General features: G+C 36.6%; 1 protein-coding gene across 1 annotated transcript in view; it reads right to left on the bottom strand.

The window, feature by feature from the left end:
• Positions 1 to 24,717: 24,717 nt before the first annotated feature.
• The window catches only part of LOC148165964 (uncharacterized), a 70,973-nt gene continuing 68,447 nt past the window's right edge, over positions 24,718 to 27,243 (bottom strand). Inside the window, exon 5 of the mRNA XM_088049555.1 lies at positions 24,718 to 24,745. Within this exon, the coding sequence (XP_087905681.1) occupies positions 24,718 to 24,745 (28 nt within the window). The remainder of the gene's footprint in view (positions 24,746 to 27,243) is intronic.

Raw genomic sequence — 27,243 nt, 5'->3', positions numbered from 1 at the left:
TATCTGTAAGAATTTTGATGATTTCGTGCAGAATTCTGCTGTTTTCTTGCAATTCAGCCGTTGAATCTTGGTAAAAAGTGATGATTTTGTAGATTTCGTGCTCTTCTTTGCGAATTCAAGATAGAAAACAACGAAAATCGGCGAGAAATCGTCGTTTTGCATCGAAATATGAGGTTTTCTGTAAGAATTTTGATGATTTCGTGCAGAATTCTGCTGTTTTCTTGCAATTCAGCCGTTGAAGCTTGGTAAAAAGTCATGATTTTGTAGATTTCGTGCTCTTCTTTGCGAATTCAAGCCAGAAAACAACGAAAATCGGCGAGAAATCGTCGTTTTGCATCGAAAAATGCGGTTTTCTCTAAGAATTTTGACGATTTCGCGCAGAATTCTGCTGTTTTCTTGCAATTCAGCCGTTGAATCTTGGTAAAAAGTCATGATTTCGTAGATTTCGTGCTCTTCTATGCAAATTCATGCCAGAAAACAACGAAAATCGGCGAGAAATCGTCGTTTTGCATCGAAATATGAGGTTTTCTGTAAGAATTTTGATGATTTCGTGCAGAATTCTGCTGTTTTCTTGCAATTCAGCCGTTGAATCTTGGTAAAAAGTCATGATTTTGTAGATTTCGTGCTCTTCTTTGCGAATTCAAGCCAGAAAACAACGAAAATCGGCGAGAAATCGTCGTTTTGCATCGAAATATGCGGTTTTCTGTAAGAATTTTGATGATTTCGTTCAGAATTCTGCTGTTTTCTTGCAATTCAGCCGTTGAATCTAGGTAAAAAGTCATGATTTTGTAGATTTCGTGCTCTTCTTGGCGAATTCATAATAGAAAACAACGAAAATCGGCGAGAAATCGTTGTTTGGCATCGAAATATGCGGTTTTCTGTAAGAATTTTGATGATTTCGTGCAGAATTCTGCTGTTTTCTTGCAATTCAGCCGTTGAATCTTGGTAAAAATTCATGATTTTGTAGATTTCGTGCTTTTCTTGGCGAATTCATAATAGAAAACAACAAAAATCGGCGAGAAATCGTCGTTTTGCATCGAAATATGCGGTTTTCTGTAAGAATTTTGATGATTTCGTGCAGAATTCTGCTGTTTTCTTGCAATTCAGCCGTTGAATCTAGGTAAAAAGTCATGATTTTGTAGATTTCGTGCTCTTCTTGGCGAATTCATAATAGAAAACAACGAAAATCGGCGAGAAATCGTTGTTAGGCATCGAAATATGCGGTTTTCTGTAAGAATTTTGATGATTTCGTGCAGAATTCTGCTGTTTTCTTGCAATTCAGACGTTGAATCTAGGTAAAAAGTCATGATTTTGTAGATTTCGTGCTCTTCTTGGCGAATTCAAATTAGAAAACAACGAAAATCGGCGAGAAATCGTTGGTTGCATCGAAATATGCAGTTTTCTCTAAGAATTTTGATGATTTCGTGCAGAATTCTGCTGTTTTCTTGCAATTCAGCCGTTGAATCTTGGTAAAAAGTCATGATTTTGTAGATTTCGTGCTCTTCTTTGCGAATTCAAGCCAGAAAACAACGAAAATCGGCGAGAAATCGTCGTTTTGCATCAAAATATGCGGTTTTCTGTAAGAATTTTGATGATTTTGTGCAGAATTCTGCTGTTTTCTTGCAATTCAGCCGTTAAATCTAGGTAAAAAGTCATGATTTTGTAGATTTCGTGCTCTTCTTGGCGAATTCATAATAGAAAACAACGAAAATCGGCGAGAAATCGTTGTTTGGCATCGAAATATGCGGTTTTCTGTAAGAATTTTGATGATTTCGTGCAGAATTCTGCTGTTTTCTTGCAATTCAGCCGTTGAATCTAGGTAAAAAGTCATGATTTTGTAGATTTCGTGCTCTTCTTGGCGAATTCAAAATAGAAAACAACGAAAATCGGCGAGAAATCGTTGTTTTGCATCGAAATATGCAGTTTTCTCTAAGAATTTTGATGATTTCGTGCAGAATTCTGCTGTTTTCTTGCAATTCAGCCGTTGAATCTTGGTAAAAAGTCATGATTTTGTAGATTTCGTGCTCTTCTTTGCGAATTCAAGCCAGAAAACAACGAAAATCGGCGAGAAATCGTCGTTTTGCATCGAAATATGCGGTTTTCTCTAAGAATTTTGATGATTTCGTGCAGAATTCTGCTGTTTTCTTGCAATTCAGCCGTTGAATCTTGGTAAAAAGTCATGATTTTGTAGATTTCGTGCTCTTCTTTGCGAATTCAAGCCAGAAAACAACGAAAATCGGCGAGAAATCGTTGTTTTGCATCGAAATATGCGGTTTTCTCTATGAATTTTGATGATTTCGTGCAGAATTCTGCTGTTTTCTTGCAATTCAGCCGTTGAATCTTTGTAAAAAGTGATGATTTTGTAGATTTCGTGCTCTTTTTTGCGAATTCAAGACAGAAAACAACGAAAATCGGCTAGAAATCGTCGTTTTGCATCGAAATATGCGGTTTTCTCTAAGAATTTTGACGATTTCGTGCAGAATTCGGCTGTTTTCTTGCAATTCAGCCGTTGAATCTTGGTAAAAAGTCATGATTTTGTAGATTTAGTGCTCTTCTTTGCGAATTCATGCCAGAAAACAACGAAAATCGGCGAGAAATCGTCGTTTTGAATCGAAATATGCGGTTTTCTGTAAGAATTTTGATGATTTCGTGCAGAATTCTGCTGTTTTCTTGCAATTCAGCCGTTGAATCTAGGTAAAAAGTCATGATTTTGTAGATTTCGTGCTCTTCTTGGCGAATTCAAGATAGAAAACAACGAAAATCGGCGAGAAATCGTTGTTTTGCATCGAAAAATGCGGTTTTCTGTAAGAATTTTGATGATTTCGTGCAGAATTCTGCTGTTTTCTTGCAATTCAGCCGTTGAATCTTGGTAAAAAGTCATGATTTTGTAGATTCCGTGCTCTTCTTTGCGAATTCAAGATAGAAAACAACGAAAATCAGCGAGAAATCGTCGTTTTGCATCGAAATATGCGGTTTTCTCTAAGAATTTTGATGATTTCGTGCAGAATTCTGCTCTTTTCTTGCAATTCAGCCGTTGAATCTTGGTAAAAAGTGATGATTTTGTAGATTTCGTGCTCTTCTTTGCGAATTCAAGCCAGAAAACAACGGAAATCGGCGAGAAATCGTCGTTTTGCATCGAAATATGCGGTTTTCTCTAAGAATTTTGACGATCTCGTGCAGAATTCTGCTGTTTTCTTGCAATTCAGCCGTTGAATCTTGGTAAAAAGTCATGATTTAGTAGATTTCGTGCTCTTCTTTGCGAATTCAAGCCAGAAAACAACGAAAATCGGCGAGAAATCGTCGTTTTGCATCGAAAAATGCGGTTTTCTGTAAGAATTTTGATGATTTCGTGCAGAATTCTGCTGTTTTCTTGCAATTCAGCCGTTGAATCTTGGTAAAAAGTCATGATTTTGTAGATTTCGTGCTCTTCTTTGCGAATTCAAGCCAGAAAACAACGAAAATCGGCAAGAAATCGTCGTTTTGCATCGAAATATGCGGTTATCTGTAAGAATTTTGATGATTTCGTGCAGAATTCTGCTGTTTTCTTGCAATTCAGCCGTTGAATCTTGGTAAAAAGTGATGATTTGGTAGATTTCGTGCTCTTCTTTGCGAATTCAAGATAGAAAACAACGAAAATCGGCGAGAAATCGTCGTTTTGCATCGAAATATGAGGTTTTCTGTAAGAATTTTGATGATTTCGTGCAGAATTCTGCTGTTTTCTTGCAATTCAGCCGTTGAAGCTTGGTAAAAAGTCATGATTTTGTAGATTTCGGGCTCTTCTTTGCGAATTCAAGCCAGAAAACAACGAAAATCGCCGAGAAATCGTCGTTTTGCATCGAAATATGCGGTTTTCTGTAAGAATTTTGATGATTTCGTGCTGAATTCTGCAGTTTTCTTGCAATTCAGCCGTAGAATCTTGGTAAAAAGTCATGATTTTGTAGATTTCGTGCTCTTCTTTGCGAATTCAAGCCAGAAAACAACGAAAATCGGCGAGAAATCGTTGTTTTGCATCGAAATATGCGGTTTTCTCTATGAATTTTGATGATTTCGTGCAGAATTCTGCTGTTTTCTTGCAATTCAGCCGTTGAATCTTTGTAAAAAGTGATGATTTTGTAGATTTCGTGCTCTTCTTTGCGAATTCAAGACAGAAAACAACGAAAATCGGCTAGAAATCGTCGTTTTGCATCGAAATATGCGGTTTTCTCTAAGAATTTTGACGATTTCGTGCAGAATTCGGCTGTTTTCTTGCAATTCAGCTGTTGAATCTTGGTAAAAAGTCATGATTTTGTAGATTTAGTGCTCTTCTTTGCGAATTCATGCCAGAAAACAACGAAAATCGGCGAGAAATCGTCGTTTTGCATCGAAATATGCGGTTTTCTGTAAGAATTTTGATGATTTCATGCAGAATTCTGCTGTTTTCTTGCAATTCAGCCGTTGAATCTAGGTAAAAAGTCATGATTTTGTAGATTTCGTGCTCTTCTTGGCGAATTCAAGATAGAAAAGAACGAAAATCGGCGAGAAATCGTTGTTTTGCATCGAAATATGCGGTTTTCTGTAAGAATTTTGATGATTTCGTGCAGAATTCTGCTGTTTTCTTGCAATTCAGCCGTTGAATCTTGGTAAAAAGTCATGATTTTGTAGATTTCGTGCTCTTTTTTGCGAATTTAAGCCAGAAAACAACGAAAATCGGCGAGAAATCGTCGTTTTGCATCGAAATATGCGGTTATCTCAAAGAATTTTGACGATTTCGTGCAGAATTCTGCTGTTTTCTTGCAATTCAGCTGTTGAATCTTGGTAAAAAGTGATTATTTAGTAGATTTCGTGCTCTTCTTTGCGAATTCAAGCCAGAAAACAACGAAAATCGGCGAGAAATAGTTGTTTTGCATCGAAAAATGCGGTTTTCTGTAAGAATTTTGATGATTTCGTGGAGAATTCTGCTGTTTTCTTGCAATTCAGCCGTTGAATCTTGGTAAAAAGTCATGATTTTGTAGATTCCGTGCTCTTCTTTGCGAATTCAAGATAGAAAACAACGAAAATCAGCGAGAAGTCGTCGTTTTGCATCGAAATATGCGGTTTTCTCTAAGAATTTTGATGATTTCGTGCAGAATTCTGCACTTTTCTTGCAATTCAGCCGTTGAATCTTGGAAAAAAGTGATGATTTTGTAGATTTCGTGCTCTTCTTTGCGAATTCAAGCCAGAAAACAACGGAAATCGGCGAGAAATCGTCGTTTTGCATCGAAATATGCGGTTTTCTCTAAGAATTTTGACGATCTCGTGCAGAATTCTGCTGTTTTCTTGCAATTCAGCCGTTGAATCTTGGTAAAAAGTCATGATTTAGTAGATTTCGTGCTCTTCTTTGCGAATTCAAGCCAGAAAACAACGAAAATCGGCGAGAAATCGTCGTTTTGCATCGAAAAATGCGGTTTTCTGTAAGAATTTTGATGATTTCGTGCAGAATTCTGCTGTTTTCTTGCAATTCAGCCGTTGAATCTTGGTAAAAAGTCATGATTTTGTAGATTTCGTGCTCTTCTTTGCGAATTCAAGCCAGAAAACAACGAAAATCGGCGAGAAATCGTCGTTTTGCATCGAAATATGCGGTTTTCTGTAAGAATTTTGATGATTTCGTGCAGAATTCTGCTGTTTTCTTGCAATTCAGCCGTTGAATCTTGGTAAAAAGTGATGATTTTGTAGATTTCGTGCTCTTCTTTGCGAATTCAAGCCAGAAAACAACGAAAATCGCCGAGAAATCGTCGTTTTGCATCGAAATATGCGGTTTTCTGTAAGAATTTTGATGATTTCGTGCAGAATTCTGCTGTTTTCTTGCAATTCAGCCGTTGAATCTTGGTAAAAAGTCATGATTTTGTAGATTTCGTGCTCTTCTTTGCGAATTCAAGATAGAAAACAACGAAAATCAGCGAGAAAACGTCGTTTTGCATCGAAATATGCGGTTTTCTCTAAGAAATTTGATGATTTCGTGCAGAATTCTGCTGTTTTCTTGCAATTCAGCCGTTGAATCTTGGTAAAAAGTCATGATTTTGTAGATTTCGTGCTCTTCTTTGCAAATTCATGCCAGAAAACAACGAAAATCGGCGAGAAATCGTCGTTTTGCATCGAAATATGCGGATTTCTGTAAGAATTTTGATGATTTCGTGCAGAATTCTGCTGTTTTCTTGCAATTCAGCCGTTGAATCTTGGTAAAAAGTCATGATTTTGTGGATTTCGTGCTCTTCTTGGCGAATTCAAGATAGAAAACAACGAAAATCGGCGAGAAATCGTTGCTTTGCATCGAAATATGCGGTTTTCTGTAAGAATTTTGATGATTTCGTGCAGAATTCTGCTGTTTTCTTGCAATTCAGCCGTTGAGTCTTGGTAAAAAGTCATGATTTTGTAGATTTCGTGCTCTTCTTTGCGAATTCAAGCCAGAAAACAACGAAAATCGGCGAGAAATCGTCGTTTTGCATCGAAATATGCGGTTTTCTGTAAGAATTTTGATGATTTCGTGCAGAATTCTGCTGTTTTCTTGCAATTCAGCCGTTGAATCTTGGTAAAAAGTGATGATTTTGTAGATTTCGTGCTCTTCTTTGCGAATTCAAGCCAGAAAACAACGAAAATTGCCGAGAAATCGTCGTTTTGCATCGAAATATGCGGTTTTCTGTAAGAATTTTGATGATTTCGTGCAGAATTCTGCTGTTTTCTTGCAATTCAGCCGTTGAATCTTGGTAAAAAGTCATGATTTTGTAGATTTCGTGCTCTTTTTTGCGAATTCAAGACAGAAAACAACGAAAATCAGCGAGAAAACGTCGTTTTGCATCGAAATATGCGGTTTTCTCTGAGAAATTTGATGATTTCGTGCAGAATTCTGCTGTTTTCTTGCAATTCAGCCGTTGAATCTTGGAAAAAAGTCATGATTTTGTAGATTTCGTGCTCTTCTTTGCGAATTCAAGATAGAAAACAACGAAAATCAGCGAGAAAACGTCGTTTTGCATCGAAATATGCGGTTTTCTCTAAAAATTTTGATGATTTCGTGCAGAATTCTGCTGTTTTCTTGCAATTCAGCCGTTGAATCTTGGTAAAAAGTGATGATTTTGTAGATTTCGTGCTCTTCTTTGCAAATTCAAGCCAGAAAACAACGAAAATCGGCGAGAAATCGTCGTTTTGCATCGAAATATGCGGTTTTCTGTAAGAATTTTGATGATTTCGTGCTAAATTCTGCTGTTTTCTTGCAATTCAGCCGTTGAATCTTGGTAAAAAGTCATGATTTAGTAGATTTCGTGCTCTTCTTTGCGAATTCAAGCCAGAAAACAACGAAAATCGCCTAAAAATCGTCGTTTTGCATCGAAATATGCGGTTTTCTGTAAGAATTTTGATGATTTCGTGCAGAATTCTGCTGTTTTCTTGCAATTCAGCCGTTGAATCTTGGTAAAAAGTCATGATTTTGTAGATTTCGTGCTCTTCTTTGCGAATTCAAGATAGAAAACAACGAAAATCAGCGAGAAAACGTCGTTTTGCATCGAAATATGCGGTTTTCTCTGAGAAATTTGATGATTTCGTGCAGAATTCTGCTGTTTTCTTGCAATTCAGCCGTTGAATCTTGGAAAAAAGTCATGATTTTGTAGATTTCGTGCTCTTCTTTGCGAATTCAAGATAGAAAACAACGAAAATCAGCGAGAAAACGTCGTTTTGCATCGAAATATGCGGTTTTCTCTAAAAATTTTGATGATTTCGTGCAGAATTCTGCTGTTTTCTTGCAATTCAGCCGTTGAGTCTTGGTAAAAAGTCATGATTTTGTAGATTTCGTGCTCTTCTTTGCGAATTCAAGCCAGAAAACAACGAAAATCGGCGAGAAATCGTCGTTTTGCATCGAAATATGCGGTTTTCTGTAAGAATTTTGATGATTTCGTGCAGAATTCTGCTGTTTTCTTGCAATTCAGCCGTTGAATCTTGGTAAAAAGTGATGATTTTGTAGATTTCGTGCTCTTCTTTGCGAATTCAAGCCAGAAAACAACGAAAATTGCCGAGAAATCGTCGTTTTGCATCGAAATATGCGGTTTTCTGTAAGAATTTTGATGATTTCGTGCAGAATTCTGCTGTTTTCTTGCAATTCAGCCGTTGAATCTTGGTAAAAAGTCATGATTTTGTAGATTTCGTGCTCTTCTTTGCGAATTCAAGCCAGAAAACAACGGAAATCGGCGAGAAATCGTCGTTTTGCATCGAAATATGCGGTTTTCTCTAAGAATTTTGACGATCTCGTGCAGAATTCTGCTGTTTTCTTGCAATTCAGCCGTTGAATCTTGGTAAAAAGTCATGATTTAGTAGATTTCGTGCTCTTCTTTGCGAATTCAAGCCAGAAAACAACGAAAATCGCCTAAAAATCGTCGTTTTGCATCGAAATATGCGGTTTTCTGTAAGAATTTTGATGATTTCGTGCAGAATTCTGCTGTTTTCTTGCAATTCAGCCGTTGAATCTTGGTAAAAAGTCATGATTTTGTAGATTTCGTGCTCTTCTTTGCGAATTCAAGATAGAAAACAACGAAAATCAGCGAGAAAACGTCGTTTTGCATCGAAATATGCGGTTTTCTCTAAAAATTTTGATGATTTCGTGCAGAATTCTGCTGTTTTCTTGCAATTCAGCCGTTGAATCTTGGTAAAAAGTGATGATTTTGTAGATTTCGTGCTCTTCTTTGCAAATTCAAGCCAGAAAACAACGAAAATCGGCGAGAAATCGTCGTTTTGCATCGAAATATGCGGTTTTCTGTAAGAATTTTGATGATTTCGTGCTAAATTCTGCTGTTTTCTTGCAATTCAGCCGTTGAATCTTGGTAAAAAGTCATGATTTTGTAGATTTCGTGCTCTTCTTTGCGAATTCAAGCCAGAAAACAACGAAAATCGCCGAGAAATCGTCGTTTTGCATCGAAATATGCGGTTTTCTGTAAGAATTTTGATGATTTCGTGCAGAATTCTGCTGTTTTCTTGCAATTCAGCCGTTGAATCTTGGTAAAAAGTCATGATTTTGTAGATTTCGTGCTATTCTTTGCGAATTCAAGATAGAAATCAACGAAAATCAGCGAGAAAACGTCGTTTTGCATCGAAATATGCGGTTTTCTCTAAGAAATTTGATGATTTCGTGCAGAATTCTGCTGTTTTCTTGCAATTCAGCCGTTGAATCTTGGTAAAAAGTCATGATTTTGTAGATTTCGTGCTCTTCTTTGCAAATTCATGCCAGAAAACAACGAAAATCGGCGAGAAATCGTCGTTTTGCATCGAAATATGCGGTTTTCTGTAAGAATTTTGATGATTTCGTGCAGAATTCTGCTGTTTTCTTGCAATTCAGCCGTTGAATCTTGGTAAAAAGTTATGATTTTGTAGATTTCGTGGTCTTCTTTGCAAATTCAAGCCAGAAAACAACGAAAATCGGCGAGAAATCGTCGTTTTGCATCGAAATATGCGGATTTCTGTAAGAATTTTGATGATTTCGTGCAGAATTCTGCTGTTTTCTTGCAATTCAGCCGTTGAATCTTGGTAAAAAGTCATGATTTTGTAGATTTCGTGCTCTTCTTTGCGAATTCAAGATAGAAAACAACGAAAATCGGCGAGAAATCGTCGTTTTGCATCGAAATATGCGGTTTTCTCTAAGAATTTTGATGATTTCGTGCAGAATTCTGCTGTTTTCTTGCAATTCAGCTGTTGAATCTTGGTAAAAAGTGATGATTTTGTAGATTTCGTGCTCTTCTTTGCAAATTCAAGCCAGAAAACAACGAAAATCGGTGAGAAATCGTCGTTTTGCATCCAAATATGCGGTTTTCTGTAAGAACTTTGATGATTTCGTGCAGAATTCTGCTGTTTTCTTGCAATTCAGCCGTTGAATCTTGGTAAAAAGTCATGATTTTGTAGATTTCGTGCTCTTCTTTGCGAATTCAAGATAGAAAACATCGAAAATCAGCGAGAAAACGTCGTTTTGCATCGAAATATGCGGTTTTCTGTAAGAATTTTGATGATTTCGTGCAGAATTCTGCTGTTTTCTTGCAATTCAGCCGTTGAATCTTGGTAAAAAGTCATGATTTTGTAGATTTCGTGCTCTTCTTTGCGAATTCAAGATAGAAAACAACGAAAATCAGCGAGAAAACGTCGTTTTGCATCGAAATATGCGGTTTTCTCTAAAAATTTTGATGATTTCGTGCAGAATTCTGCTGTTTTCTCGCAATTCAGCCGTAGAATCTTGGTAAAAAGTGATGATTTTGTAGATTTCGTGCTCTTCTTTGCGAATTCAAGCCAGAAAACAACGAAAATCGGTGAGAAGTCGTCGTTTTGCATCGAAATATGCGGTTTTCTGTAAGAATTTTGATGATTTCGTGCAGAATTCTGCTGTTTTCTCGCAATTCAGCCGTAGAATCTTGGTAAAAAGTGATGATTTTGTAGATTTCGTGCTCTTCTTTGCGAATTCAAGCCAGAAAACAACGAAAATCGGTGAGAAGTCGTCGTTTTGCATCGAAATATGCGGTTTTCTGTAAGAATTTTGATGATTTCGTGCAGAATTCTGCTGTTTTCTTGCAATTCAGCCGTAGAATCTTGGTAAAAAGTGATGATTTTGTAGATTTCGTGCTCTTCTTTGCGAATTCAAGCCAGAAAACAACGAAAATCGGCGAGAAATCGTTGTTTTGCATCGAAATATGCGGTTTTCTGTAAGAATTTTGATGATTTCGTGCAGAATTTTGCTGTTTTCTAGCAATTCAGCCGTTGAATCTTGGTAAAAAGTCATGATTTTGTAGATTTCGTGCTCTTCTTTGCGAATTCAAGCCAGAAAACAACGAAAATCGGCGAGAAATCGTCGTTTTGCATCGAAAAATGCGGTTTTCTGTAAGAATTTTGATGATTTCGTGCAGAATTCTGCTGTTTTCTTGCAATTCAGCCGTTGAATCTTGGTAAAAAGTCATGATTTTGTAGATTTCGTGCTCTTCTTTGCGAATTCAAGCCAGAAAACAACGAAAATCGGCGAGAAATCGTCGTTTTGCATCGAAATATGCGGTTTTCTGTAAGAATTTTGATGATTTCGTGCAGAATTCTGCTGTTTTCTTGCAATTCAGCCGTTGAGTCTTGGTAAAAATCATGATTTTGTAGATTCCGTGCTCTTCTTTGCGAATTCAAGATAGAAAACAACGAAAATCAGCGCGAAATCGTCATTTTGCATCGAAATATGCGGTTTTCTCTAAGAATTTTGATGATTTCGTGCAGAATTCTGCTGTTTTCTTGCAATTCAGCTGTTGAATCTTGGTAAAAAGTGATGATTTTGTAGATTTTGTGCTCTTCTTTGCGAATTCAAGCCAAAAAACAACGAAAATCGGCGAGAAATCGTCGTTTTGCATCGAAATATGCGGTTTTCTTTAAGAATTTTGATGATTTCGTGCAGAATTCTGCTGTTTTCTTGCAATTCAGCCGTTGAATCTTGGTAAAAAGTGATGATTTTGTAGATTTCGTGCTCTTCTTTGCGAATTCAAGCCAGAAAACAACGAAAATCGGCGAGAAATCGTCGTTTTGCATCGAAATATGCGGTTTTCTCTAAGAATTTTGACGATTTCGTCCAGAATTCTGCTGTTTACTTGCAATTCAGCCGTTGAATCTTGGTAAAAAGTCATGATTTTGTAGATTTCGTGCTTTTCTTTGCGAATTCAAGATAGAAAACAACGAAAATCAGCGAGAAATCGTCGTTTTGCATCGAAATATGCGGTTTTCTCTAAGAATTTTGATGATTTCGTGCAGAATTCTGCTGTTTTCTTGCAATTCAGCCGTTGAATCTTGGTAAAAAGTCATGATTTTGTAGATTTCGTGCTCTTCTTTGCAAATTCATGCCAGAAAACAACGAAAATCGGCGAGAAATCGTCGTTTTGCATCGAAATATGCGGTTTTCTGTAAGAATTTTGATGATTTCGTGTAGAATTCTGCTGTTTTCTTGCAATTCAGCCGTTGAATCTTGGTAAAAAGTCATGATTTTGTAGATTTCGTGCTCTTCTTTGCGAATTCAAGCCAGAAAACAACGAAAATCGGCGAGAAATCGTCGTTTTGCATCGAAATATGCGGTTTTCTGTAAGAATTTTGATGATTTCGTGCAGAATTCTGCTGTTTTCAAGCAATTCAGCCGTTGAATCTAGGTAAAAAGTCATGATTTTATAGATTTCGTGCTCTTCTTGGCGAATTCAAGATAGAATACAACGACAATCGGCGAGAAATCGTTGTTTTGCATCGAAATATGCGGTTTTCTGTAAGAATTTTGATGATTTCGTGCAGAATTCTGCTGTTTTCTTGCAATTCAGCCGTTGAATCTAGGTAAAAAGTCATGATTTTGTAGATTTCGTGCTCTTCTTGGCGAATTCAAGATAGAAAACAACGAAAATCGGTGAGAAATCGTCGTTTTGCATCGAAATATGCGGTTTTCTGTAAGAACTTTGATGATTTCGTGCAGAATTCTGCTGTTTTCTTGCAATTCAGCCGTTGAATCTTGGTAAAAAGTCATGATTTTGTAGATTTCGTGCTCTTCTTTGCGAATTCAAGATAGAAAACATCGAAAATCAGCGAGAAAACGTCGTTTTGCATCGAAATATGCGGTTTTCTGTAAGAATTTTGATGATTTCGTGCAGAATTCTGCTGTTTTCTTGCAATTCAGCCGTTGAATCTTGGTAAAAAGTCATGATTTTGTAGATTTCGTGCTCTTCTTTGCAAATTCATGCCAGAAAACAACGAAAATCGGCGAGAAATCGTCGTTTTGCATCGAAATATGCGGTTTTCTGTAAGAATTTTGATGATTTCGTGCAGAATTCTGCTGTTTTCTTGCAATTCAGCCGTTGAATTTTGGTAAAAAGTCATGATTTTGTAGATTTCGTGCTCTTCTTTGCGAATTCAAGATAGAAAACAACGAAAATCAGCGAGAAAACGTCGTTTTGCATCGAAATATGCGGTTTTCTCTAAAAATTTTGATGATTTCGTGCAGAATTCTGCTGTTTTCTTGCAATTCAGCCGTTGAATCTTGGTAAAAAGTGATGATTTTGTAGATCTCGTGCTCTTCTTTGCAAATTCAAGCCAGAAAACAACGAAAATCGGCGAGAAATCGTCGTTTTGCATCGAAATATGCGGTTTTCTGTAAGAATTTTGATGATTTCGTGCAGAATTCTGCTGTTTTCTCGCAATTCAGCCGTAGAATCTTGGTAAAAAGTGATGATTTTGTAGATTTCGTGCTCTTCTTTGCGAATTCAAGCCAGAAAACAACGAAAATCGGTGAGAAATCGTCGTTTTGCATCGAAATATGCGGTTTTCTGTAAGAATTTTGATGATTTCGTGCAGAATTCTGCTGTTTTCTTGCAATTCAGCCGTAGAATCTTGGTAAAAAGTGATGATTTTGTAGATTTCGTGCTCTTCTTTGCAAATTCAAGCCAGAAAACAACGAAAATCGGCGAGAAATCGTTGTTTTGCATCGAAATATGCGGTTTTCTGTAAGAATTTTGATGATTTCGTGCAGAATTTTGCTGTTTTCTAGCAATTCAGCTGTTGAATCTTGGTAAAAAGTCATGATTTTGTAGATTTCGTGCTCTTCTTTGCAAATTCAAGCCAGAAAACAACGAAAATCGGCGAGAAATCGTCGTTTTGCATCGAAAAATGCGGTTTTCTGTAAGAATTTTGATGATTTCGTGCAGAATTCTGCTGTTTTCTTGCAATTCAGCCGTTGAATCTTGGTAAAAAGTCATGATTTTGTAGATTTCGTGCTCTTCTTTGCGAATTCAAGCCAGAAAACAACGAAAATCGGCGAGAAATCGTCGTTTTGCATCGAAATATGCGGTTTTCTGTAAGAATTTTGATGATTTCGTGCAGAATTCTGCTGTTTTCTTGCAATTCAGCCGTTGAGTCTTGGTAAAAATCATGATTTTGTAGATTCCGTGCTCTTCTTTGCGAATTCAAGATAGAAAACAACGAAAATCAGCGCGAAATCGTCATTTTGCATCGAAATATGCGGTTTTCTCTAAGAATTTTGATGATTTCGTGCAGAATTCTGCTGTTTTCTTGCAATTCAGCTGTTGAATCTTGGTAAAAAGTGATGATTTTGTAGATTTCGTGCTCTTCTTTGCGAATTCAAGCCAAAAAACAACGAAAATCGGCGAGAAATCGTCGTTTTGCATCGAAATATGCGGTTTTCTTTAAGAATTTTGATGATTTCGTGCAGAATTCTGCTGTTTTCTTGCAATTCAGCGGTTGAATCTTGGTAAAAAGTGATGATTTTGTAGATTTCGTGCTCTTCTTTGCGAATTCAAGCCAGAAAACAACGAAAATCGGCGAGAAATCGTCGTTTTGCATCGAAATATGCGGTTTTCTCTAAGAATTTTGACGATTTCGTGCAAAATTCTGCTGTTTACTTGCAATTCAGCCGTTGAATCTTGGTAAAAAGTGATGATTTTGTAGATTTCGTGCTCTTCTTTGCGAATTCAAGCCAGAAAACAACGAAAATCGGCGAGAAATCGTCGTTTTGCATCGAAATATGCGGTTTTCTCTAAGAATTTTGACGATTTCGTGCAGAATTCTGCTGTTTTCTTGCAATTCAGCCGTTGAATCTTGGTAAAAAGTCATGATTTTGTAGATTTCGTGCTCTTCTTTGCAAATTCATGCCAGAAAACAACGAAAATCGGCGAGAAATCGTCGTTTTGCATCGAAATATGCGGTTTTCTGTAAGAATTTTGATGATTTCGTGCAGAATTCTGCTGTTTTCTTGCAATTCAGCCGTTGAATCTTGGTAAAAAGTCATGATTTTGTAGATTTCGTGCTCTTCTTTGCGAATTCAAGCCAGAAAACAACGAAAATCGGCGAGAAATCGTCGTTTTGCATCGAAATATGCGGTTTTCTGTAAGAATTTTGATGATTTCGTGCAGAATTCTGCTGTTTTCAAGCAATTCAGCCGTTGAATCTAGGTAAAAAGTCATGATTTTATAGATTTCGTGCTCTTCTTGGCGAATTCAAGATAGAATACAACGAAAATCGGCGAGAAATCGTTGTTTTGCATCGAAATATGCGGTTTTCTGTAAGAATTTTGATGATTTCGTGCAGAATTCTGCTGTTTTCTTGCAATTCAGCCGTTGAATCTAGGTAAAAAGTCATGTTTTTGTAGATTTCGTGCTCTTCTTGGCGAATTCAAGATAGAAAACAACGAAAATCGGCGAGAAATCGTTGTTTTGCATCGAAATATGCAGTTTTCTCTAAAAATTTTGATGATTTCGTGCAGAATTCTGCTGTTTTCTTGCATTCAGCCGTTGAATCTAGGTAAAAAGTCATGATTTTATAGATTTCGTGCTCTTCTTGGCGAATTCAAGATAGAAAACAACGAAAATCGGCGAGAAATCGTTGTTTTGCATCGAAATATGCGGTTTTCTGTAAGAATTTTGATGATTTCGTGCAGAATTCTGCTGTTTTCTTGCAATTCAGCCGTTGAATCTAGGTAAAAAGTCATGATTTTGTAGATCTCGTGCTCTTCTTGGCAAATTCAAGATAGAAAACAACGAAAATCGGCGAGAAATCGTTGTTTTGCATCGAAATATGCAGTTTTCTCTAAGAATTTTGATGATTTCGTGCAGAATTCTGCTGTTTTCTTGCAATTCAGCCGTTGAATCTTGGTAAAAAGTCATGATTTTGTAGATTTCGTGCTCTTTTTTGCAAATTCAAGCCAGAAAACAACGAAAATCGGCGAGAAATCGTCGATTTGCATCGAAATATGCGGTTTTCTGTAAGAATTTTGATGATTTCGTGCAGAATTCTGCTGTTTTCTTGCAATTCAGCCGTTGAATCTTGGTAAAAAGTCATGATTTTGTAGATTTCGTGCTCTTCTTTGCGAATTCAAGCCAGAAAACAACGAAAATCGGCGAGAAATCGTCGATTTGCATCGAAATATGCGGTTTTCTCTAGGAATTTTGACGATTTCGTGCAGAATTCTGCTGTTTACTTGCAATTCAGCCGTTGAATCTTGGTAAAAAGTCATGATTTTGTAGATTTTGTGCTCTTCTTTGCGAATTCAAGACAGAAAACAACGAAAATCAGCGAGAAATCGTCGTTTTGCATCGAAATATACGGTTTTCTCTAAGAATTTTGATGATTTCGTGCAGAATTCTGCTGTTTTCTTGCAATTCAGCAGTTGAATCTTGGTAAAAAGTCATGCTTTTGTAGATTTCGTGCTCTTCTTTGCAAATTCATGCCAAAAAACAACGAAAATCGCCGAGAAATCGTCGTTTTGCATCGAAATATGCGGTTTTCTGTAAGAATTTTGATGATTTCGTGCAGAATTCTGTTGTTTTCTTGCAATTCAGCCGTTGAATCTTGGTAAAAAGTCATGATTTTGTAGATTTCGTGCTCTTCTTTGCGAATTCAAGCCAGAAAACAACGAAAATCGGCGAGAAATCGTCGTTTTGCATCGAAATATGCGGTTTTCTGTAAGAATTTTGATGATTTCGTGCAGAATTCTGCTGTTTTCTTGCAATTCAGCCGTTGAATCTAGGTAAAAAGTCATGATTTTATAGATTTCGTGCTCTTCTTGGCGAATTCAAGATAGAAAACAACGAAAATCGGCGAGAAATCGTTGTTTTGCATCGAAATATGCGGTTTTCTGTAAGAATTTTGATGATTTCGTGCAGAATTCTGCTGTTTTCTTGCAATTCAGCCGTTGAATCTAGGAAAAAAGTCATGATTTTGTAGATTTCGTGCTCTTCTTTGCGAATTCAAGCCAGAAAACAACGAAAATCGGCGAGAAATCGTCGTTTTGCATCGAAATATGCGGTTTTCTGTAAGAATTTTGATGATTTCGTGCAGAATTCTGCTGTTTTCTTGCAATTCAGCCGTAGAATCTTGGTAAAAAGTGATGATTTTGTAGATTTCGTGCTCTTCTTTGCGAATTCAAGCCAGAAAACAACGAAAATCGGCGAGAAATCGTTGTTTTGCATCGAAATATGCGGTTTTCTGTAAGAATTTTGATGATTTCGTGCAGAATTCTGCTGTTTTCTCGCAATTCAGCCGTAGTATCTTGGTAAAAAGTGATGATTTTGTAGATTTCGTGCTCTTCTTTGCGAATTCAAGCCAGAAAACAACGAAAATCGGTGAAAAATCGTCGTTTTGCATCGAAATATGCGGTTTTCTGTAAGATTTTTGATGATTTCGTGCAGAATTCTGCTGTTTTCTTGCAATTCAGCCGTAGAATCTTGGTAAAAAGTGATGATTTTGTAGATTTCGTGCTCTTCTTTGCGAATTCAAGCCAGAAAACAACGAAAATCGGCGAGAAATCGTTGTTTTGCATCGAAATATGCGGTTTTCTGTAAGATTTTTGATGATTTCGTGCAGAATTTTGCTGTTTTCTTGCAATTCAGCCGTTGAATCTTGGTAAAAAGTCATGATTTTGTAGATTTCGTGCTCTTCTTTGCGAATTCAAGCCAGAAAACAACGAAAATCGGCGAGAAATCGTCGTTTTGCATCGAAATATGCGGTTTTCTGTAAGAATTTTGATGATTTCGTGCAGAATTCTGCTGTTTTCTTGCAATTCAGCCGTTGAGTCTTGGTAAAAATCATGATTTTGTAGATTCCGTGCTCTTCTTTGCGAATTCAAGATAGAAAACAACGAAAATCAGCGCGAAATCGTCATTTTGCATCGAAATATGCGGTTTTCTCTAAGAATTTTGATGATTTCGTGCAGAATTCTGCTGTTTTCTTGCAATTCAGCTGTTGAATCTTGGTAAAAAGTGATGATTTTGTAGATTTCGTGCTCTTCTTTGCGAATTCAAGCCAAAAAACAACGAAAATCGGCGAGAAATCGTCGTTTTGCATCGAAATATGCGGTTTTCTTTAAGAATTTTGATGATTTCGTGCAGAATTCTGCTGTTTTCTTGCAATTCAGCCGTTGAATCTTGGTAAAAAGTGATGATTTTGTAGATTTCGTGCTCTTCTTTGCGAATTCAAGCCAGAAAACAACGAAAATCGGCGAGAAATCGTCGTTTTGCATCGAAATATGCGGTTTTCTCTAAGAATTTTGACGATTTCGTGCAGAATTCTGCTGTTTACTTGCAATTCAGCCGTTGAATCTTGGTAAAAAGTCATGATTTTGTAGATTTCGTGCTCTTCTTTGCGAATTCAAGATAGAAAACAACGAAAATCAGCGAGAAATCGTCGTTTTGCATCGAAATATGCGGTTTTCTCTAAGAATTTTGATGATTTCGTGCAGAATTCTGCTGTTTTCTTGCAATTCAGCCGTTGAATCTTGGTAAAAAGTCATGATTTTGTAGATTTCGTGCTCTTCTTTGCAAATTCATGCCAGAAAACAACGAAAATCGGCGAGAAATTGTCGTTTTGCATCGAAATATGCGGTTTTCTGTAAGAATTTTGATGATTTCGTGCAGAATTCTGCTGTTTTCTTGCAATTCAGCCGTTGAACCTTGGTAAAAAGTCATGATTTTGTAGATTTCGTGCTCTTCTTTGCGAATTCAAGCCAGAAAACAACGAAAATCGGCGAGAAATCGTCGCTTTGCATCGAAATATGCGGTTTTCTGTAAGAATTTTGATGATTTCGTGCAGAATTCTGCTGTTTTCAAGCAATTCAGCCGTTGAATCTAGGTAAAAAGTCATGATTTTATAGATTTCGTGCTCTTCTTGGCGAATTCAAGATAGAATACAACGAAAATCGGCGAGAAATCGTTGTTTTGCATCGAAATATGCGGTTTTCTGTAAGAATTTTGATGATTTCGTGCAGAATTCTGCTGTTTTCTTGCAATTCAGCCGTTGAATCTAGGTAAAAAGTCATGATTTTGTAGATTTCGTGCGCTTCTTGGCGAATTCAAGATAGAAAACAACGAAAATCGGCGAGAAATCGTTGTTTTGCATCGAAATATGCAGTTTTCTCTAAGAATTTTGATGATTTCGTGCAGAATTCTGTTGTTTTCTTGCAATTCAGCTGTTGAATCTTGGTAAAAAGTCATGATTTTGTAGATTTCGTGCTCTTCTTTGCGAATTCAAGCCAGAAAACAACGAAAATCGGCGAGAAATCGTCGTTTTGCATCGAAATATGCGGTTTTCTCTAAGAATTTTGACGATTTCGTGCAGAATTCTGCTGTTTACTTGCAATTCAGCCGTTGAATCTTGGTAAAAAGTCATGATTTTGTAGATTTCGTGCTCTTCTTTCCGAATTCAAGATAGAAAACAACGAAAATCGGCGAGAAATCGTTGTTTTGCATCGAAATATGCGGTTTTCTGTAAAAATTTTGATGATTTCGTGCAGAATTTTGCTGTTTTCTTGCAATTCAGCCGTTGAAACTTGGTAAAAAGTCATGATTTTGTAGATTTCGTGCTCTTCTTTGCGAATTCAAGATAGAAAACAACGAAAATCAGCGAGAAATCGTCGTTTTGCATCGAAATATGCGGTTTTCTCTAAGAATTTTGATGATTTCGTGCAGAATTCTGCTGTTTTCTTGCAATTCAGCCGTTGAATCTTGGTAAAAAGTCATGATTTTGTAGATTTCGTGCTCTTCTTTGCAAATTCATGCCAGAAAACAACGAAAATCGGCGAGAAATCTTCGTTTTGCATCGAAATATGCGGTTTTCTGTAAGAATTTTGATGATTTCGTGCAGAATTCTGCTGTTTTCTTGCAATTCAGCCGTTGAATCTTGGTAAAAAGTCATGATTTTGTAGATTTCGTGCTCTTCTTTGCGAATTCAAGCCAGAAAACAACGAAAATCGGCGAGAAATCGTCGATTTGCATCGAAATATGCGGTTTACTCTAGGAATTTTGACGATTTCGTGCAGAATTCTGCTGTTTACTTGCAATTCAGCCGTTGAATCTTGGTAAAAAGTCATGATTTTGTAGATTTTGTGCTCTTCTTTGCGAATTCAAGCCAGAAAACAACGAAAATCGGCGAGAAATCGTCGTTTTGCATCGAAATATGCGGTTTTCTGTAAGAAAAACGACGATTTCTCGCCGATTTTCGTTGTTTTCTGGCTTGAATTCGCAAAGAAGAGCACGAAATCTACAAAATCATGACTTTTTACCAAGATTCAACGGCTGAATTGCAAGAAAACAGCAGAATTCTGCACGAAATCATCAAAATTCTTACAGAAAACCGCATTTTTCGATGCAAAACGACGATTTCTCGCCGATTTTCGTTGTTTTCTGGCTTGAATTCGCAAAGAAGAGCACGAAATCTACAAAATCATGACTTTTTACCAAGATTCAACGGCTGAATTGCAAGAAAACAGCAAAATTCTGCACGAAATCATCAAAATTCTTACAGAAAACCGCATATTTCGATGCAAAACAACGATTTCTCGCCGATTTTCGTTGTTTTCTGGCTTGAATTCGCAAAGAAGAGCACGAAATCTACAAAATCATCACTTTTTACCAAGATTCTACGGCTGAATTGCAAGAAAACAGCAGAATTCTGCACGAAATCATCAAAATTCTTACAGAAAACCGCATATTTCGATGCAAAACGACGATTTCTCGCCGATTTTCGTTGTTTTCTGGCTTGAATTCGCAAAGAAGAGCACGAAATCTACAAAATCATGATTTTTTACCAAGATTCAACGGCTGAATTGCAAGAAAACAGCAAAATTCTGCACGAAATCATCAAAATTCTTACAGAAAACCGCATATTTCGATGCAAAACGACGATTTCTCGCCGATTTTCGTTGTTTTCTGGCTTGAATTTGCAAAGAAGAGCACGAAATCTACAAAATCATGACTTTTTACCAAGATTCAACGGCTGAATTGCAAGAAAACAGCAGAATTCTGCACGAAATCATCAAAATTCTTAGAGAAAACTGCATATTTCGATGCAAAACAACGATTTCTCGCCGATTTTCGTTGTTTTCTATCTTGAATTCGCCAAGAAGAGCACGAAATCTACAAAATCATGACTTTTTACCAAGATTCAACGGCTGAATTGCAAGAAAACAGCAGAATTCTGCACGAAATCGTCAAAATTCTTAGAGAAAACCGCATATTTCGATGCAAAACGACGATTTCTCGCCGATTTTCGTGGTTTTCTGGCTTGAATTTGCAAAAAAGAGCACGAAATCTACAAAATCATGACTTTTTACCAAGATTCAACGGCTGAATTGCAAGAAAACAGCAGAATTCTGCACGAAATCATCAAAATTCTTACAGAAAACCGCATATTTCGATGCAAAACGATTATTTCTCGCCGATTTTCGTTGTTTTCTGGCTTGAATTCGCAAAGAAGAGCACGAAATCTACAAAATCATGACTTTTTACCAAGATTCAACGGCTGAATTGCAAGAAAACAGCAGAATTCTGCACGAAATCATCAAAATTCTTACAGAAAACCGCATATTTCGATGCAAAACGACGATTTCTCGCCGATTTTCGTTGTTTTCTGGCTTGAATTCGCAAAGAAGAGCACGAAATCTACAAAACCATGACTTTTACCAAGATTCAACGGCTGAATTGCAAGAAAACCGCAGAATTCTGCACGAAATCATCAAAATTCTTACAGAAAACCGCATTTTTCGATGCAAATCGACGATTTCTCGCCGATATTTGTTGTTTTCTGGCTTGAATTCGCAAAGAAGAGCACGAAATCTACAAAATCATGACTTTTTACCAAGATTCAACGGCTGAATTGCAAGAAAACAGCAGAATTCTGCACGAAATCATCAAAATTCTTACAGAAAACCGCATATTTCGATGCAAAACAACGATTTCTCGCCGATTTTCGTTGTTTTCTGGCTTGAATTCGCAAAGAAGAGCACGAAATCTACAAAATCATCACTTTTTACCAAGATTCAACGGCTGAATTGCAAGAAAACAGCAGAATTCTGCACGAAATCATCAAAATTCTTACAGAAAACCGCATATTTCGATGCAAAACGACGATTTCTCGCCGATTTTCGTTGTTTTCTGGCTTGAATTCGCAAAGAAGAGCACGAAATCTACAAAATCATGATTTTTTACCAAGATTCAACGGCTGAATTGCAAGAAAACAGCAAAATTCTGCACGAAATCATCAAAATTCTTACAGAAAACCGCATATTTCGATGCAAAACGACGATTTCTCGCCGATTTTCGTTGTTTTCTGGCTTGAATTTGCAAAGAAGAGCACGAAATCTACAAAATCATGACTTTTTACCAAGATTCAACGGCTGAATTGCAAGAAAACAGCAGAATTCTGCACGAAATCATCAAAATTCTTAGAGAAAACTGCATATTTCGATGCAAAACAACGATTTCTCGCCGATTTTCGTTGTTTTCTATCTTGAATTCGCCAAGAAGAGCACGAAATCTACAAAATCATGACTTTTTACCAAGATTCAACGGCTGAATTGCAAGAAAACAGCAGAATTCTGCACGAAATCGTCAAAATTCTTAGAGAAAACCGCATATTTCGATGCAAAACGACGATTTCTCGCCGATTTTCGTGGTTTTCTGGCTTGAATTTGCAAAAAAGAGCACGAAATCTACAAAATCATGACTTTTTACCAAGATTCAACGGCTGAATTGCAAGAAAACAGCAGAATTCTGCACGAAATCATCAAAATTCTTACAGAAAACCGCATATTTCGATGCAAAACGATTATTTCTCGCCGATTTTCGTTGTTTTCTGGCTTGAATTCGCAAAGAAGAGCACGAAATCTACAAAATCATGACTTTTTACCAAGATTCAACGGCTGAATTGCAAGAAAACAGCAGAATTCTGCACGAAATCATCAAAATTCTTACAGAAAACCGCATATTTCGATGCAAAACGACGATTTCTCGCCGATTTTCGTTGTTTTCTGGCTTGAATTCGCAAAGAAGAGCACGAAATCTACAAAACCATGACTTTTACCAAGATTCAACGGCTGAATTGCAAGAAAACCGCAGAATTCTGCACGAAATCATCAAAATTCTTACAGAAAACCGCATTTTTCGATGCAAATCGACGATTTCTCGCCGATATTTGTTGTTTTCTGGCTTGAATTCGCAAAGAAGAGCACGAAATCTACAAAATCATGACTTTTTACCAAGATTCAACGGCTGAATTGCAAGAAAACAGCAGAATTCTGCACGAAATCATCAAAATTCTTACAGAAAACCGCATATTTCGATGCAAAACAACGATTTCTCGCCGATTTTCGTTGTTTTCTGGCTTGAATTCGCAAAGAAGAGCACGAAATCTACAAAATCATCACTTTTTACCAAGATTCAACGGCTGAATTGCAAGAAAACAGCAGAATTCTGCACGAAATCATCAAAATTCTTACAGAAAACCGCATATTTCGATGCAAAACGACGATTTCTCGCCTATTTTCGTTGTTTTCTGGCTTGAATTCGCAAAGAAGAGCACGAAATCTACAAAATCATCACTTTTTACCAAGATTCAACGCCTGAATTGCAAGAAAACAGCAGAATTCTGCACGAAATCATCAAAATTCTTAGAGAAAACCGCATATTTCGATGCAAAACGACGATTTCTCGCTGATTTTCGTTGTTTTCTATCTTGAATTCGCAAAGAAGAGCACGGAATCTACAAAATCATGACTTTTTACCAAGATTCAACGGCTGAATTGCAAGAAAACAGCAGAATTCTGCACGAAATCATCAAAATTCTTACAGAAAACCGCATATTTCGATGCAAAACGACGATTTCTCGCCGATTTTCGTTGTTTTCTGGCTTGAATTCGCAAAGAAGAGCACGAAATCTACAAAATCATGACTTTTTACCAAGATTCAACGGCTGAATTGCAAGAAAACAGCAGAATTCTGCACGAAATCATCAAAATTTTTACAGAAAACCGCATTTTTCGATGCAAAACGACGATTTCTCGCCGATTTTCGTTGTTTTCTGGCTTGAATTCGCAAAGAAGAGCACGAAATCTACAAAATCATGACTTTTTACCAAGATTCAACGGCTGAATTGCAAGAAAACAGCAGAATTCTGCACGAAATCATCAAAATTCTTACAGAAAACCGCATATTTCGATGCAAAACAACGATTTCTCGCCGATTTTCGTTGTTTTCTGGCTTGAATTCGCAAAGAAGAGCACGAAATCTAAAAAATCATCACTTTTTACCAAGATTCAACGGCTGAATTGCAAGAAAACAGCAGAATTCTGCACGAAATCATCAAAATTCTTAGAGAAAACTGCATATTTCGATGCAAAACAACGATTTCTCGCCGATTTTCGTTGTTTTCTATCTTGAATTCGCCAAGAAGAGCACGAAATCTACAAAATCATGACATTTTACCTAGATTCAACGGCTGAATTGCAAGAAAACAGCAGAATTCTGCACGAAATCATCAAAATTCTTACAGAAAACTGAATATTTCGTTCTTTTCGTAACAAAGTAGGCTTATTGGAAAATGAGCCTGGAATTACAAATTAGAGCTTGATTTAAGCGTTTTATTTACACTAAAAAGATAATTGGAGTTCAATTTAATTTGAGCTGGGTTTTTTATTAATTATTTTTTTTTATTTTTATTTTTGAGAAAAATTTTATTTTTTATTAATTTTGTTTGAAAAAATTTTTTTAATTATAGATAATAGTATTGTGAGAGAAAGAGTGTTAAGTTTATAAAAGTTAATTTTATTTGTTGTACCTTGTGTATCAGGGTTGATTAATTTAGGATTAATAATTTAATTTTCCCGAATCTTTAAGAGTTATAGGTTTATAATTTTTACTGTTTCATAAGTATTTATAATAAATTTATAGTAATGAAATGTTATTCGTTTAAAGGTATATTTGGTTTTCTAAGAAATGAATTTAATTCATTGAGAAAAAATTTGAGTGTAAGTGTTTACTTTTACTTTTTTTCTTAATAATATTTAGGGGGATAAGCTTTTAATTAAAAGTTTAAAAATTTTTTGTTTGGGGATTTTATATAGGATTAGAATTTTCTATTATTTTTAGTATGTTAAAATCGTCGTTTTGCATCGAAATATGCGGTTTTCTGTAAGAATTTTGATGATTTCGTGCAGAATTCTGCTGTTTTCTTGCAATTCAGCCGTTGAATCTTGGTAAAAAGTCATGATTTTGTAGATTTCGTGCTCTTCTTTGCGAATTCAAGCCAGAAAACAACGAAAATCGGCGAGAAATCGTTGTTTTGCATCGAAATATGCGGTTTTCTGTAAGAATTTTGATGATTTCGTGCAGAATTCTGCTGTTTTCTTGCAATTCAGCCGTTGAATCTTGGTAAAAAGTTATGATTTTGTAGATTTCGTGCTCTTCTTTGCGAATTCAAGCCAGAAAACAACGAAAATCGGCGAGAAATCGTCGTTTTGCATCGAAAAATGCGGTTTTCTGTAAGAATTTTGATGATTTCGTGCAGAATTCTGCTGTTTTCTTGCAATTCAGCCGTTGAATCTTGGTAAAAAGTCATGATTTTGTAGATTTCGTGCTCTTCTTTGCGAATTCAAGCCAGAAAACAACGAAAATCGGCGAGAAATCGTCGTTTTGCATCGAAATATGCGGTTTTCTCTAAGAATTTTGACGATTTCGTGCAGAATTCTGCTGTTTACTTGCAATTCAGCCGTTGAATCTTGGTAAAAAGTCATGATTTTGTAGATTTCGTGCTCTTCTTTGCGAATTCAAGACAGAAAACAACGAAAATCAGCGAGAAATCGTCGTTTTGCATCGAAATATGCGGTTTTCTCTAAGAATTTTGATGATTTCGTGCAGAATTCTGCTGTTTTCTTGCAATTCAGCAGTTGAATCTTGGTAAAAAGTCATGATGTTGTAGATTTCGTGCTCTTCTTTGCAAATTCATGCCAGAAAACAACGAAAATCGCCGAGAAATCGTCGTTTTGCATCGAAATATGCGGTTTTCTGTAAGAATTTTGATGATTTCGTGCAGAATTCTGCTGTTTTCTTGCAATTCAGCCGTTGAATCTTGGTAAAAAGTCATGATTTTGTTGATTTCGTGCTCTTCTTTGCGAATTCAAGCCAGAAAACAACGAAAATCGGCGAGAAATCGTCGATTTGCATCGAAAAATGCGGTTTTCTGTAAGAATTTTGATGATTTCGTGCAGAATTCTGCGGTTTTCTTGCAATTCAGCCGTTGAATCTTGGTAAAAAGTCATGATTTTGTAGATTTCGTGCTCTTCTTTGCGAATTCAAGCCAGAAAACAACGAAAATCGGCGAGAAATCGTCGTTTTGCATCGAAATATGCGGTTTTCTGTAAGAATTTTGATGATTTCGTGCAGAATTCTGCTGTTTTCTTGCAATTCAGCCGTTGAATCTTGGTAAAAAGTCATGATTTTGTAGATTTCGTGCTCTTCTTTGCGAATTCAAGCCAGAAAACAACGAAAATCGGCGAGAAATCGTCGTTTTGCATCGAAATATGCGGTTTTCTGTAAGAATTTTGATGATTTCGTGCAGAATTCTGCTGTTTTCTTGCAATTCAGCCGTAGAATCTTGGTAAAAGGTGATGATTTTGTAGATTTCGTGCTCTTCTTTGCGAATTCAAGCCAGAAAACAACGAAAATCGGCGAGAAATCGTTGTTATGCGTCGAAATATGCGGTTTTCTGTAAGAATTTTGATGATTTCGTGCAGAATTCTGCTGTTTTCTTGCAATTCAGCCGTAGAATCTTAGTAAAAAGTGATGATTTTGTAGATTTCGTGCTCTTTTTGCGAATTCAAGCCAGAAAACAACGAAAATCGGCGAGAAATCGTCGTTTTGCATCGAAATATGCGGTTTTCTGTAAGAATTTTGATGATTTCGTGCAGAATTCTGCTGTTTTCTTGCAATTCAGCCGTAGAATCTTGGTAAAAAGTGATGATTTTGTAGATTTCGTGCCCTTCTTTGCGAATTCAAGCCAGAAAACAACGAAAATCGGCGAGAAATCGTTGTTTTGCATCGAAATATGCGGTTTTCTGTAAGAATTTTGATGATTTCGTGCAGAATTCTGCTGTTTTCTTGCAATTCAGCCGTTGAATCTTGGTAAAAAGTTATGATTTTGTAGATTTCGTGCTCTTCTTTGCGAATTCAAGCCAGAAAACAACGAAAATCGGCGAGAAATCGTCGTTTTGCATCGAAAAATGCGGTTTTCTGTAAGAATTTTGATGATTTTGTGCAGAATTCTGCTGTTTTCTTGCAATTCAGCCGTTGAATCTTGGTAAAAAGTCATGATTTTGTAGATTTCGTGCTCTTCTTTGCGAATTCAAGCCAGAAAACAACGAAAATCGGCGAGAAATCGTCGTTTTGCATCGAAATATGCGGTTTTCTCTAAGAATTTTGATGATTTCGT

Source organism: Gnatocerus cornutus, unplaced genomic scaffold (genome assembly GCF_029298725.1).
Source record: "Gnatocerus cornutus isolate USDA-ARS CGAHR unplaced genomic scaffold, icGnaCorn1.1 ctg00000066.1, whole genome shotgun sequence".
Classification (NCBI taxonomy): domain Eukaryota; kingdom Metazoa; phylum Arthropoda; class Insecta; order Coleoptera; family Tenebrionidae; genus Gnatocerus; species Gnatocerus cornutus.
The sequence above is the reverse complement of the archived record's forward strand: the minus strand, read 5'-3'. Positions and strand labels throughout refer to the sequence as shown.